Source organism: Leptosomus discolor, chromosome 1, assembly GCF_034619465.1.
Source record: "Leptosomus discolor isolate bLepDis1 chromosome 1, bLepDis1.hap2, whole genome shotgun sequence".
Taxonomy (NCBI): domain Eukaryota; kingdom Metazoa; phylum Chordata; class Aves; order Leptosomiformes; family Leptosomidae; genus Leptosomus; species Leptosomus discolor.
Window position 1 is genome coordinate 89011003 of NC_141391.1, and position 12327 is coordinate 89023329.

Below are 12327 nucleotides of genomic sequence, written 5' to 3' on the forward strand. Positions count from 1 at the left end.
CACTGGGATAAAGAGGAAGGCAGAAATGTTAAAACAATAATGGCTATGGTCTGCGGCCTGCAACTGGTAATCAGATCCTAGCTTGGCAGAGTCTGTTTCCTTGGAGATTATTTGAAGAAAATAGGCCTGGTTTGCAGGAAGATATCTTTTTTTCCCCCCAGGCAAACACAGTGGTGCTTTTCATCCATGTAAACGCCTTTGCAACACCAAGATTTTTCTTTCAGTCTATGCTCAATGGAGAATAACCTTTACTAGCTTCCCATTGCTCCAGCTTTTGTGAATGCTCATCATTAAAGCTCGATTTATGGCCAAGTGCTTAGAACCAGACCTGTCAATATTCCCATTACTCTGTGACCTCTCAGTCACCGGATAAGAAAATACACTAAATACAATAGATTAAAATCAGCCACATTCTATCAAACACCTAGAGAAATGCATAAATACCATGTGCTGACAGATCAAGGGAAATACAGCAATAGCTTCCCAATGAGTTTCAAACACTATTTTATTTTATCTGGCCTAGAAAAAATGTTGCTGAGCTTAACAAAAACATCAGTAAAATAAGATGAGACCACTTGGTTTCTACATAAGAGCATAAGATAAAATATCTCAAGAAATTATTAAAAAACAGAAATAATTGATCAAACCTCTTTCAATTTGTTTATAATTACTTGTATTTTTTCCAGTTTCTTGTCAGTAACAACTAGAACTGGAAGAGAGCAAATCATTTATATAGCAGCTTTTTCACTTCAATTAATCCACTAAGATTTTAGAAATTTGCTATAGTTCTGCCAATAATTGGGTGGTTAGACAAAGACTTCGTGCAAATGTACTTCTGTCTTCCTCTGACAGATTTTTCCCTTCATCTGTGCCTTCATTATTTTCTAGGCATTTACATTTTCCGATTAGTCAAGCAAGTCAGATGAGCCTTGTATTTTGGACCAAGGTAAGCTTCTGAAATCCGCATCATCCTGTAGCAGGGTGCTCTATAGCCTAAGCGTGAGTTCAATGATGAATTATCTCATTTTGTTTGTTCAGCACCTGCCTCCTCCTTGTATTATTTGATATTCTTGTACCAGAAGCTTCAGTAAATTCATCCAAAGTCACCTATTCCCTGCCTGCCTCTTCTCCCCTCCGTCACGTTTTCCAGGCTGAAGAGCTTTACCTCATTTATTTGTTCCTTGTGTGGAAGCTGGTCCACAAATTTGATTATTTTTGTTGCCCTTCTCTGTTAACCACAAGGTGGTTTATACAGTGTTCGAACTGATAACTCTTCCAGTTTCTAGGGCTTTAATAGATAGGAATAGAAAATTACTTACATGGTGCTCATACTTTGTGGTTATCTTCGATGACATAAGCACCTTACACCTGGTGTCAGCAGGGAGACCTTACTCTCATTATGTAAGCAGTTCAAATGCCACATCCTTACTGTATTATTAATATGTGGTGTCTAGAGAAAGCCTATTACACGTCATAAATGGAGAAGTCATTGTAATATTAGGACTCATTAGTGATACTTACTTCAGATGATGTTAAACTCTTGCAATGCAAGTCCTGTTTCCTGGGAATGAAGACACTGCACTCAGTTATAATTAAATTCACTCCCTAAAAATTAACGTATGTGAAAACATCATATCCAATAACCCTTGCGTATCAGAAGCCATTCATTCTATGACAAGTTTAAATAGTGTCTTACAGATTTGCAAAATAACTGAATGATGCTCAATAAACTTCAGGACATTAAAAGATGGAAGATAAGTAACAGGGGGCTTCCTAGCAAATGCCTCACAGCTGCATTTCCACCCAGTCATGCAACCCCTGATTACCTCTAGTGAGATAGTAGCCCAAAGAGGAGAGCACAGTGTGGCGGGCAGCCCTGAGCTGGTTCTGTGGCCAGGATACTTTATGAAGAAATCCTACGTGACAGCCAGAAGCAGCTTATTTTCAGGCGTATCTTGATGCTGCCTTTTTATTGTCATTTTTCGTAGTCTCTTAGGTACTGTGGCCATTTAACTTAGCTCCTAGTCAGCAGATAAACATTCATAGCTTATGTTTACAATGGATTAAAAGGAAAGTGGTCGGTGATTTGTAGAGGAACGGGAGTCATACCACTGAAATAATAGGTCAAAAGCACGAGCACCTCCACACCTCCTCTTTTGTTTACAACCTGTAATAGGAATTAATTAGTTGGGTTTTTTACACAGCAGCAAGGAAGACAGGAATATTTTTTTAAATGGGCAAATATAGGCCCATCTACACCATAGCGCATCTGCCATTGCAACTCTGCCTGCAGGGTAATTGCATGCAACAGGTGCTAATGGAAGGAGCAACCCTTTACTTTTCTTTTCTTTTTCTTTTTTTTTTTTTTTTTTTGTTCATGCAGCTACACTATGTCCCTTCTACATGACATAGACAAAAGCATTGTCCTCTTGGTAGAAAGAATAGTTGTATGGTCATCTAAGATACTGTCATCAACAAAGGTCCAAGAAAACTTCAGATATTGAACCAGTACAGCTACACAGGCAAAACTTGGTAGAGCAGGCTGGGCCTGTGCTTATAAAACAATTAAGCTAGCAGGCAAATTCTGTGGGAGGTCTGATGCTGTAATCCCCTTTTATCTCAGAGGCAGTATTTAAAACACATAACTGATTTCACTGGAACAAATCATGTGGGTAAGATCTACTCATATGAGGAAAGATTATTTTGGGAACCTGCTCCTGATGTTGGCAAACAACAATTACAGAGCAGGAAACACTGTCATCAGTTTAAGGAACATTTAAGAGAAGAACACTACCAAAACTCTGGGAAGGAACTAAAAATACATGCTGAGTTTCTGAAATATGAGTACCCTTTGCAAGTGGAAAGACCATGTTAAGGACTACCAAGGTTCTTCTCTTAGAGGTTCAGGGAGTCAACACTGAAAAATTAAAATCATGTTGTCTCATGTATTACCTTTAGTAACATTGACCCAAACAAGTACATTTATGAGCAATTAAGTTGTAACTGAATGTTACTTGTGGGTGCCTCCAGGTAAACTTTTCACAGTTTCAATATTAATGCATGTATCTGTGGAGAAATGCTGGGGTTGTAAGGTTTGACTTAAGCAAAGTAAAGCAACGTGTTTATCATGCCCTGGATAGAGCAAGGACGAGAGCTGAGCAACTTGCTCATCTGGCAAAACACAGCAAAAGGCTAAGAATGCTGGTATCCGCTTCTCCTTTCCACAAACCTTGTGAGGGGAGATACCAGCTGAAAGAGAGAGCCTTGCGGCAGCAAGACGGCTCTGTTTTGGCTAAAGAGTGAGGAACCAAGCAGAAAAACACTTTTGGCACAAAACTTTGAAGGCTACGATGCCCTGGAGTAAAACCTTTGCTTAATTATCTAGAAAATTAATGTTACAGTTAACATGCTTATGTTAATGAGAATTATAGAGATCATGCTATACATACATGACTATGTCACTCAACTATCTGCCTAAATCATGCTACATGTAACCTGTGGGAGGGGAAACAAAGAATTACAAGAGACTAGAAAAAGGATAATAAGGGGTAAAAACTGGGAGAAAGGGACTGAAGATCTAGAAGAGACAGTCAACAGGCTGTGCTTCTCTTCCTCCACCCAAGATAGGGATGCCCTCTTGGTAAGAATTGCACCTTCGCTCCTAGCAAAGAATACCCGGGAAAACTTGGGCAGCATTATAGTATATTAGTGCTTTTGCAGTAAGTGTATTTATCAACGGCAATTCCGTACTTGTTGTATCTGTTGCCTTAATAAATTACCTGCATTTGCAGCTTCGCAAACCTATTTCAGTGAAAGTCCTTGGGAGGGCTCTGACAGGCAAACGTTGACTCTAATATGGGGCTTTGCGAAATCGCCTCAGTGAAAGTCCCCAAGAGGACTGACAGGCAAACTTCACATCCTTACTCTTAACATGACAGTATCAAAAGAAAATCCAGCCTTTTCTCCCACAGTTCTGCTGACTCAGGGAGGTGGATGTAAACTAAAAATAGGGCAAACTAACCTAATAAGAACAGTAACTTTAAAAAAATAATAATCTGTTTGCAAGCATTTCAAACTGCCTTATTCTCAGATGCTTTTTCTGGGCTTTATCTTCAATCAAATATAATTTGCTTGTCATTAGTATTAAGTAAGTGACAATTAAGTGCAAGATTCAATTACAAATTGAAGATATAACAGAAGAAAAGCAGCTTCCACTGCTTTCTCAAGAAGCGCAGTGATTTATATATGTACAGATTCACAGATTATGAAACTATAACAACTAAAGAAGCACAGTGATTTATATATGTACAGATTCACAGATTATGAAACTGTAACAACTATTATGTAATCTAGTCTAATATTTGCAAAAGGCCAAAGAATTCCGTGACAAGATTCCCGCATGACAGCCGTGACTTTTGACTGAACTGGAACAAGTTATTTAGAAAACAAAATCCATCCTAGAGGTAGGACGGGCCCCGTGTCAAGCAGGGCTCAAGCAAAAGAACTGCTGATGAAGCACCTCAATCCCCATGAACGCCAGCTGGAAAAGAAATGTGACCCTCGGGAGCTTACCCACCTGAGCCCGCTCCCCTGGCAGAGCTGGAAGGAGCACTACACACAAGTCACCCAGGTAGGACTCACTGAAAGAACAAACTGCAGCTAAGGCGGTGTGCAGCCTGTGAGCCCAGATGTCCTCCTGTCCTGATGGCTAGAGACTCAGCCAAGCTGTCAGATGACCCAGCACCGAGGAGGGAGATGCAGTGCTTCAGGACAGAGAAGTACACGGCTCCTTCCACAGGGTACCGGTTACCAACCGGCAGCCTGCAGACACCATCGCGAAACGAGGACGTTGCAATGGGAGTGCAGAACCAAACTGGCCATAGTGCATTTGCAGTTCAAAGCTGAACGGCAGATGCTTGCTGGCCCACAGTAATGCTGAGGGCTGGCCAGGGTCAACACGCCAAAAATGTGTAACCACTGCTTGATGCCATTTGTGTTTTATTGATCAGTTCAGAAACTGGAGATAATGTCAGTTCATGTGTTTTGGATTTCTAATACCCATTTCCTTTTACTTGTACATTACTGTACACGTCTGTATGGCTAAAAGGAGCTGACTTAGCTAAGCTATTGGGTGAATTTGGCCCAGTATTCAATCTCTACTTGTGCTTCTACATAAAGATACTTAACGTCGATTGTTTCACGTCAGATGTAGGACAGCATTTTGTATAAAACGTTACCCAAAATAGAGCTATGCCAAAGCAAAAAAACCCACCATCTTTCCTCCTGCACAGGAGGCACATACTCTCTGCAGTTCCCCAGCTGGCAGGCAGAAGTACCCTGGGAAGAACTATTTTCCCATAGGGAGTGCACTGCACTTCTCTACCAGATCCCTGATTCATCCAGTGCCTTTCACAAGAGCTTTTCACCTTATGCCATCTGTCTACGTGTGTGTAGGAAAGGAAAGCAGATTACGTGGGAACAAAGGTATAAGCACATACTGGGATAGACAGTTCTGGCTGCATTGAGTGTCTGTGCACGAGCCCGGATGCGTGGTTACACGCTACACGTACTTCTTGCCCATGTGGTTAGTATTCGGCTCCCAATTCTGTATTTCTTCTGCTCTGCATCCATGTATGCGTTGGGTTTCTTTTTACATTTCACACACATGTTACGTTATAATGTTGTTTGTGTTTTTGAGGAGGGAGCAGAGAGAATCTATTTACAATGGTTTTCCACTCCTTTTTAAAGGTATTATACAAACCTTCATAGTAACGACAACAGCACAGTTTAAGAAATTGGTAATATTCTCCTAATAAAAGCTGCTTCTAAAATAGCATTGCATATATGCATTTGCAAGCAAGGCATGCAATACGTAGAATGTAATGTTTTCTCCCTGTGTTTATGTGTCATTTGTGAATCCTGCAAAAATATCTGTAGTTCTGTATATCTGACAAATATGTATTGCAACATGCTTTTGCAGAGACTATGGCATTTCAGAACATATACCAATTGCATGCCCTTTGATGTAGCAAAGGGAAATCACAGAAGAATTTTGGTGTCTACAGGCAATTATATTTTTTTAAGTGCGGCAAAGATCGCTACATGTCCCCAAGCGCAAACACATCTGGCATGTTTTTATGGGTTTATGCTTTTACGTAGTAGCCAACATTTATGAAAATTAAAATCAATCGACAGCAAAACTCAAACTTGTAAAGGACCAAAAAGATATTTGGTCAAATAAAGTAAATTGGGGTTCCTCAAAAGTAAGGCTATTTACATACACATTTATGCTTAGTTCCACATTGAAGTAAACAGATGGCAGCCCCCTTAAGTCATAACATCATATGAGAGAGAAATAGATTCATGGGATGCTTTTTAACCACAATAAACCCCCCTAAATTCATCATTAGCTCTTCTGATTAAAATTGCATATACCTTTCAGTGATACAGGAAAGATAAATATGGAGATCTATGAAAGCTCATAAAAATAAAATATCTGAAATAATTCTAGAGGTTGTATCAGACCCTCTCAAGACACCGTTTGCAAATACAAAGGGAGTAAGCCATCCAAGGATGAAAATATAGGAATCCAAGGCACGCACACTTTTCTTGCAATTATTTCAAATTTTGTGCTTAACATTTCACTGCTTAACAGAAGCAACAAGGAAATTGTCTAAAGGAGTCTAGTGCCCACTTAAACCATTATACAGTTCCAGTGAGTGAAAGTACTAAAACCAATAAAATAAAAAAAAAGAAAAAGTGATTTCCCAATATACTTGAATAATTTGAAAAAATGAATTGATGTACTCTCATTTCTTCTAAAAAAATCAATAAAATAAACAAAATGGCTAAAGCAGCTGATACCTACAACAACGTGAGAGCTGTGGTCTTCAATGGTACCTGAGTCTCATTCTCCAAAGTACTGTAGATCCAGTGGCCCCAAGATATTTAACACCTAATTCCTATTGCACTGTAGAAGTCTGTAGCCTCTGAATGCCAAGACAAGGCAGCAAAAGTAAATTTGGGCTTGGGAGCAGGCACTGGGACTGCCAGGGGGAGCCTCAAATGGCCTCGATGCTTACAGTGCCTTGGCAGAACATGTTTTACCTGCCATATGGATAGGTCCTAAGTCTCCAGCTAGTCTGTCCTTGCAATGGTGATGCTGAGCGGAAAAAAAAATAGTTGGGTACTTCCACACAGGGCCCCAATGCCATTTGCTGCACAGGCAAGTGGGATCTGGCCACAGCTCGAGCTGCCTGGGAACAGGCGTCCAACAGTAGCATGGATGTGACGTACCCATGATCTCAGAAACAGCCCAGTATTCCTGGGATTGCATTGTCAAGGACAGAGCAGACACAGCAAAAAGCACCTATCTGCTTCTTTACGCCATCTTGAAGGTAGATTCACTTTCAGTCCATGAAAACTGCTCCTTAATTCCTGCCTGGCCCTCTACCCACCAATGTCCCCGCAAGCACAGGCCAAACCAACCACCCACCTGTCCACTCCCTCTCCTCCCCTGTAGTTCACCTTGGCTAATTCAGGTGGTTTTCTGCTTATCAGGTTTCTTAAGGTTCCTTAAGTTCTGCCTGACTTTCCCTGTGTGTTGCAGAAGAGCCTGTATTCCTGATTCAGACTCCATCCCACATTAGACTCAAAGCACAACAACGTAGGTACTGTGATGGAAATGTACCTTTTGTTGCCCTGCATTCCCTTAGCTGGCCTAACCCTAAGGACTTCAGCCAGTTTTGAAATAAGACAATGGTACCCAGGTCCCAACAGTACTTTCCCAGATGTTCCCACTGAGCCCTGTGTTGGATGACAGAGATGTCAAATACAAGGAAAAGAAGCTCTCAGTGTGTTCAGGGAAAGATGAGACCAAGTAGTAGGTTTTGAAGTTTGTTTTCGAGTAAGTTTCGATGTGTATTCGGTTTTGCTTTATCTGCAGCACTGTCCTTATAAATTGCCATTGTTTTCTTTTATGAAAGACACTATCTGGAATTGTCTTTCCGAACAAACCGTGCTGAAATGCCTGTTCGTTTCTTTCAGGGTGAGGATTAGTAATTCTCGAGGTGCACACCAATCCTTCAAGGAGCTGCCCACAAGTGGGACCGAAGTCAAACTCTTGATCCCAAGGGACATAAATAAATTATAAAAAAATAAGCAAATAATTTCACAAGGCTCGGTACTTACTCTTTGGTATTTCCTCCTATGGCATCTCTGCCATCCAGTTCAACTAAGAGCTTGCCTCACGTACAGACCTTTTTAGCACAGACACATGCAGGCAAACCCCAAGGCCGGGATTCCCAGGCTGAGATCCACAGCCCAGCAGCGCTCTGCAGCTTCTTGAAAGTTATCTGGGGACAACTGCCATACCTTGAATGTGCAGCATGATATGACCGGCAGCGATGTTTATCCCACTTAAAACAATGAAGGCCTCCATGACCAGACCACGGGTATACCAGGGTTTGAGTAGGAAAAGCAGTGCTTGCTTAAAAAAATGGATGGGACAGCAGTAGATGAGAAAGCGGCCTAACCCAGCAGTTTGGTCCAGACGAGAAATGGAGAAATGCAAAACCACACAAACCAGGATCAGAGAAATGCCTATTTGTGGGGGGTTGTTTCTTGACTATAAAACTGCTAAAATCACCGCTACGGATAAAGCCTGTGACATTAATTGGTTTGTTTCTCCATTGTGCATTGAGACTAACGCACGTGTGTCACTCGGAGGGAGATTTTCCTGGCATTCAGACACGTGGAATTTGAGAACGTAAAGAACAAGGATCAAGTGAGAGATGGACCAGGGGAATCGACTGAAGTGCAAATGCTCGTTAATGCTCTAGTTGGTTAGAAAAACCCAAAGAGTGTCTTGGGGAAAAATTAATGGCAATTTATACCACAACAGTACTAAGCACTGGGAAACATCAGGTTTCAATACACACTGAAACTTACCTGAGCATTGCCTTCAATGTCCCCTGTTCTCCTGCTCTTTGAAGGATACAGGGGTTTTCTTTAGTCCTACTGTGACACTTCCTGCCAAGCTAGCAGACTCCATAGCCTAAAATCAGAGGATCTAGTGGCAGATATCCATTAAAAATATTCACAGTTTTAAGGCTTTAAATAAATAATTCCTGTTTCAATATAAAGGATGACAACTGTTTTGGAAAGGAACTAACCCCTTTTTCATCTAAAATTTGAGCTGATTCTGAAGTTATATTTCTTAAGAAAAATTGCTTCCTAAAAATGAGCCTGTATTAGGAACTTGAAAGCCCCGATAATTAGTTTTAGAGATGTGTAATAACCAATGAACAGCATTAAAAAGCCATCTGTAAATATCACAGACTTTACTTGCCACCACCTATATCATTCTGAGATACCATCCTGAGGTCCAGGATAATAAAACGATACTAAAAGGTTAACTGAGACTCTTTCATTTATATTAATGAAGTAAGTGACTTGGTTACTGGCCCACCACTGTACATGCTGACTTCAAAGGAGTGGGATCAGAGAGAGATCTTAAAAAAGATCTGATAGGAACTTGATATCCCTGTTATTAGATCATCTGTCAAGGGGTGATTCACTTTAACTCTTCAGGACACCAGCTCTGAATTCCTCTTGCTTAAGACATAAGTTGATTACACTTGCTTGCATCACTCCTTATGCCCTAACAAGTATGGTGCATTGCATTATACTTCACCAGGCTTTTTTTTTTTTGCCTGAAGACAACATAGATCTGCTGACTGACAAAATATCACTTTATAAGGACACACTTTCCATAAATCTTTATTCAAAATGTCTCCATTGTCCATTATTGGTACTCAGGAAGATCTAAAACACCATAACGAATTCCTGTTTTATTTGTGTACTCTAGCTGTCACCTTAATTTCATAGAAATTATACTGGAATGCATGATACTGTAAATACTGGCATCATATTGTCACTTCTTTCTTTAAAATCTTTTAAAATGTCAGACTACATGGAATAATATATTCAAACGAATTGTTATATCTGAGCTTTTGACAGAGAAATCTTAGACAGCCTGTATGAACACACTGCAGTAACAACACGTGAGCTATTAAAACGGCTCCAAAAGCCTTCCACGAACAAATTAACAGTCTTCTTTAAAGTTGATTCTAATTATAACACTAGCAAGTAGAAAACATTAATTTAGGTCAGCTCCAATGACTGTTGCTATTTCTTGTCATATCAGAGCAATGTCTCAACTATAGTGTTGAATTTAATTACTGAAGTTTGATGTTTAAATATGTTTTAATTAGGACTGTGACTGAATTCTGGTGTTAAATGATGTAATTTCCAGTACTAAACTGTTGCATCCACCATGCACTTTCACACCTTGTTACCATCTCTGCATTTCTGAGTGTGCATGTATGTATCGTTATTATGATTTTTCTACTGCCTTGGTATGTCTATTGTGCATACCATGTTGGAAAAATGAGCGATCATTCCTGACGTGAATAATAAAAGGTTTAAATGAGAAGCAAGGAAACATTCCAATTATTTTCAATTAGCACACGAAAAAGCGGCAGCTCTCAGAACCTTAACTCTTGGGGTACAGCAGCCTTGTGAAGTTGCCTGCGCGATCTAAGGGAGCCTTCCCTCCCCTTTAACCACCGAAGGAGTTTATTTTCACTGTCACTCTCCCGGCTCTCCCTTACCCCCCGCCCCGCACACCGCAGCTCCCCACGACTCTCTCTCCCTTACACACCCCGAATCGAACAGGACACTCCTCGCCGGGCTCGGAAGTTGAGAAGAGTGGGGTCTGGCCATCCCCGAGTGCACCAAACCTGGCCGAGGGGCTGGCCTGCAGGGCTCAGCGGGACCCGGGAGGCCGCCGGGGAGGAGGCGGCTGCCGGTCGCGGCGGGACGCGCCGGTTACCCGGGGCCGCAGCTCGGGGAGAAGCCGGGACCGGCCCCTGCTCCCTGCAGCCGCCCCCTTTCAGCGTACGCTGCTCTTCTACATTCGTTATTAAAGACGTGCAGCTTGGGGTTTTTTTTGTTTTGTTTACGGTAACACGGCTTTACGGAGGCACACGCTTCCCAATACCTGAGTTGACATGGTGGCTCGGTGCGCCGGCGGGAGCCCCTCACCGCTGCGGCAGGCCTCGCCGCCCCGCTTCCCGAGCGCACCCGTACGCGTCGGGGCCTTCGAGGGACCGGGTTTGAGGAGTTGTTTTTTTTTTTTTTTTGCTTTTAGGGAAGGGACCAGAAATTCTAGCTGCCACCGTACTTCCCGAAGTCCCCACACGACCCAGCACAGCCAGGGCAGCCCGGGCGGGACCCGCACCCGAAGGTGCGGGGACAGCCCTCAACACCACCCCCACCCCCCCCCCTCCCCCGCCCCCGCAGCCTTTGCTTTTCCTTCCCCCGCGGAGGCGCGGCGCTACACAAAGGGACCAGCCCCAGGACGGCTTTGGCCTCTCCCTCCCTCGCCCCCTCACGCACTCGCCCCACCGTCCCGCAGCGCCCGGGGAGGCTCGGGCGGGAGGGCCGAGGCGGGGGCGCGGGGCCGGGCCCGACTCACCAGGCGAGGCTGGGGGCAGGTGTGCTCTAGCTCCTCCATGGCCTCCGAGCGCCGCGCCTCAGAGGGGGACTGCGGGATACCCGTTTCTGACTCAGCATCGGCCGCCAGCACTGGCATGGCCGGCGGCAGCCTCGCCCGCCGCCGCCGCCGCCGCCGCCGCCGCCCGGGCCCGCCCGGCGCGGGGCTCCGCCGTCACGCGCGTGCCCGCCCCGCAGGGGGTCTCCCCGGGAGCCGCCCGCGGGCACGGCCGCCGCGCGTTGCCGTGGCAACGGAGCGGCCGCCGCGCCACCGCCCCCTCCGCACGGGGAAAGGGGGGGGGGGGGGGAGAAACGGGACGCCGCCGCGCTCATTTGCATACGGCGTCCTGGTTGGCTGCTGCCCCGCCGCGCCACCGCGGCCCCTGGCGGCTCCCCGGGCGGTGTCAGGCGCGCGGCGACGCGGCCCTCCGCTGCCGGGCAGCCCCCCCCCCCCACCAGGCCGCCCGCGAACGTCCCTCGGAACCGCGTCCTCCCCGCGCCGCACCGCGGCCGGGTTGTGCCCTTCTGAGCGCGGGCGGGCCCGGCTTAGCGCCCCGCACCTGGGGGTGCGGAGCGTGGAGGGCATTGGGGAGGCAGAGCCGCCCCGCAAACCGCAGTGGCATGTCCCCCCCCCGTTTCTCCCGCACACAGCTGCACAGCCAGGCCCTCCCGCGGGCCCACCGGCCCTGGCCGGCCTCGGTAACTCCCTTACAGGGAGGTTTGACCCGTTCAAAACCGACCGCGGAGGGGCGGGGGGCGGAGGAGGAGGCT

General features: G+C 44.8%; 1 protein-coding gene across 1 annotated transcript in view; it reads right to left on the minus strand.

Annotated features, from left to right (window-relative positions):
* Window positions 1-11656, minus strand: part of PCYT1B (phosphate cytidylyltransferase 1B, choline) — a 31028-nt gene extending 19372 nt beyond the window's left edge. The window contains exon 1 of the mRNA XM_086468532.1: window positions 11540-11656. Within this exon, the coding sequence (XP_086324658.1) occupies window positions 11540-11656 (117 nt within the window). The remainder of the gene's footprint in view (window positions 1-11539) is intronic.
* Between the last annotated feature and the right edge of the window lie 671 nt (window positions 11657-12327).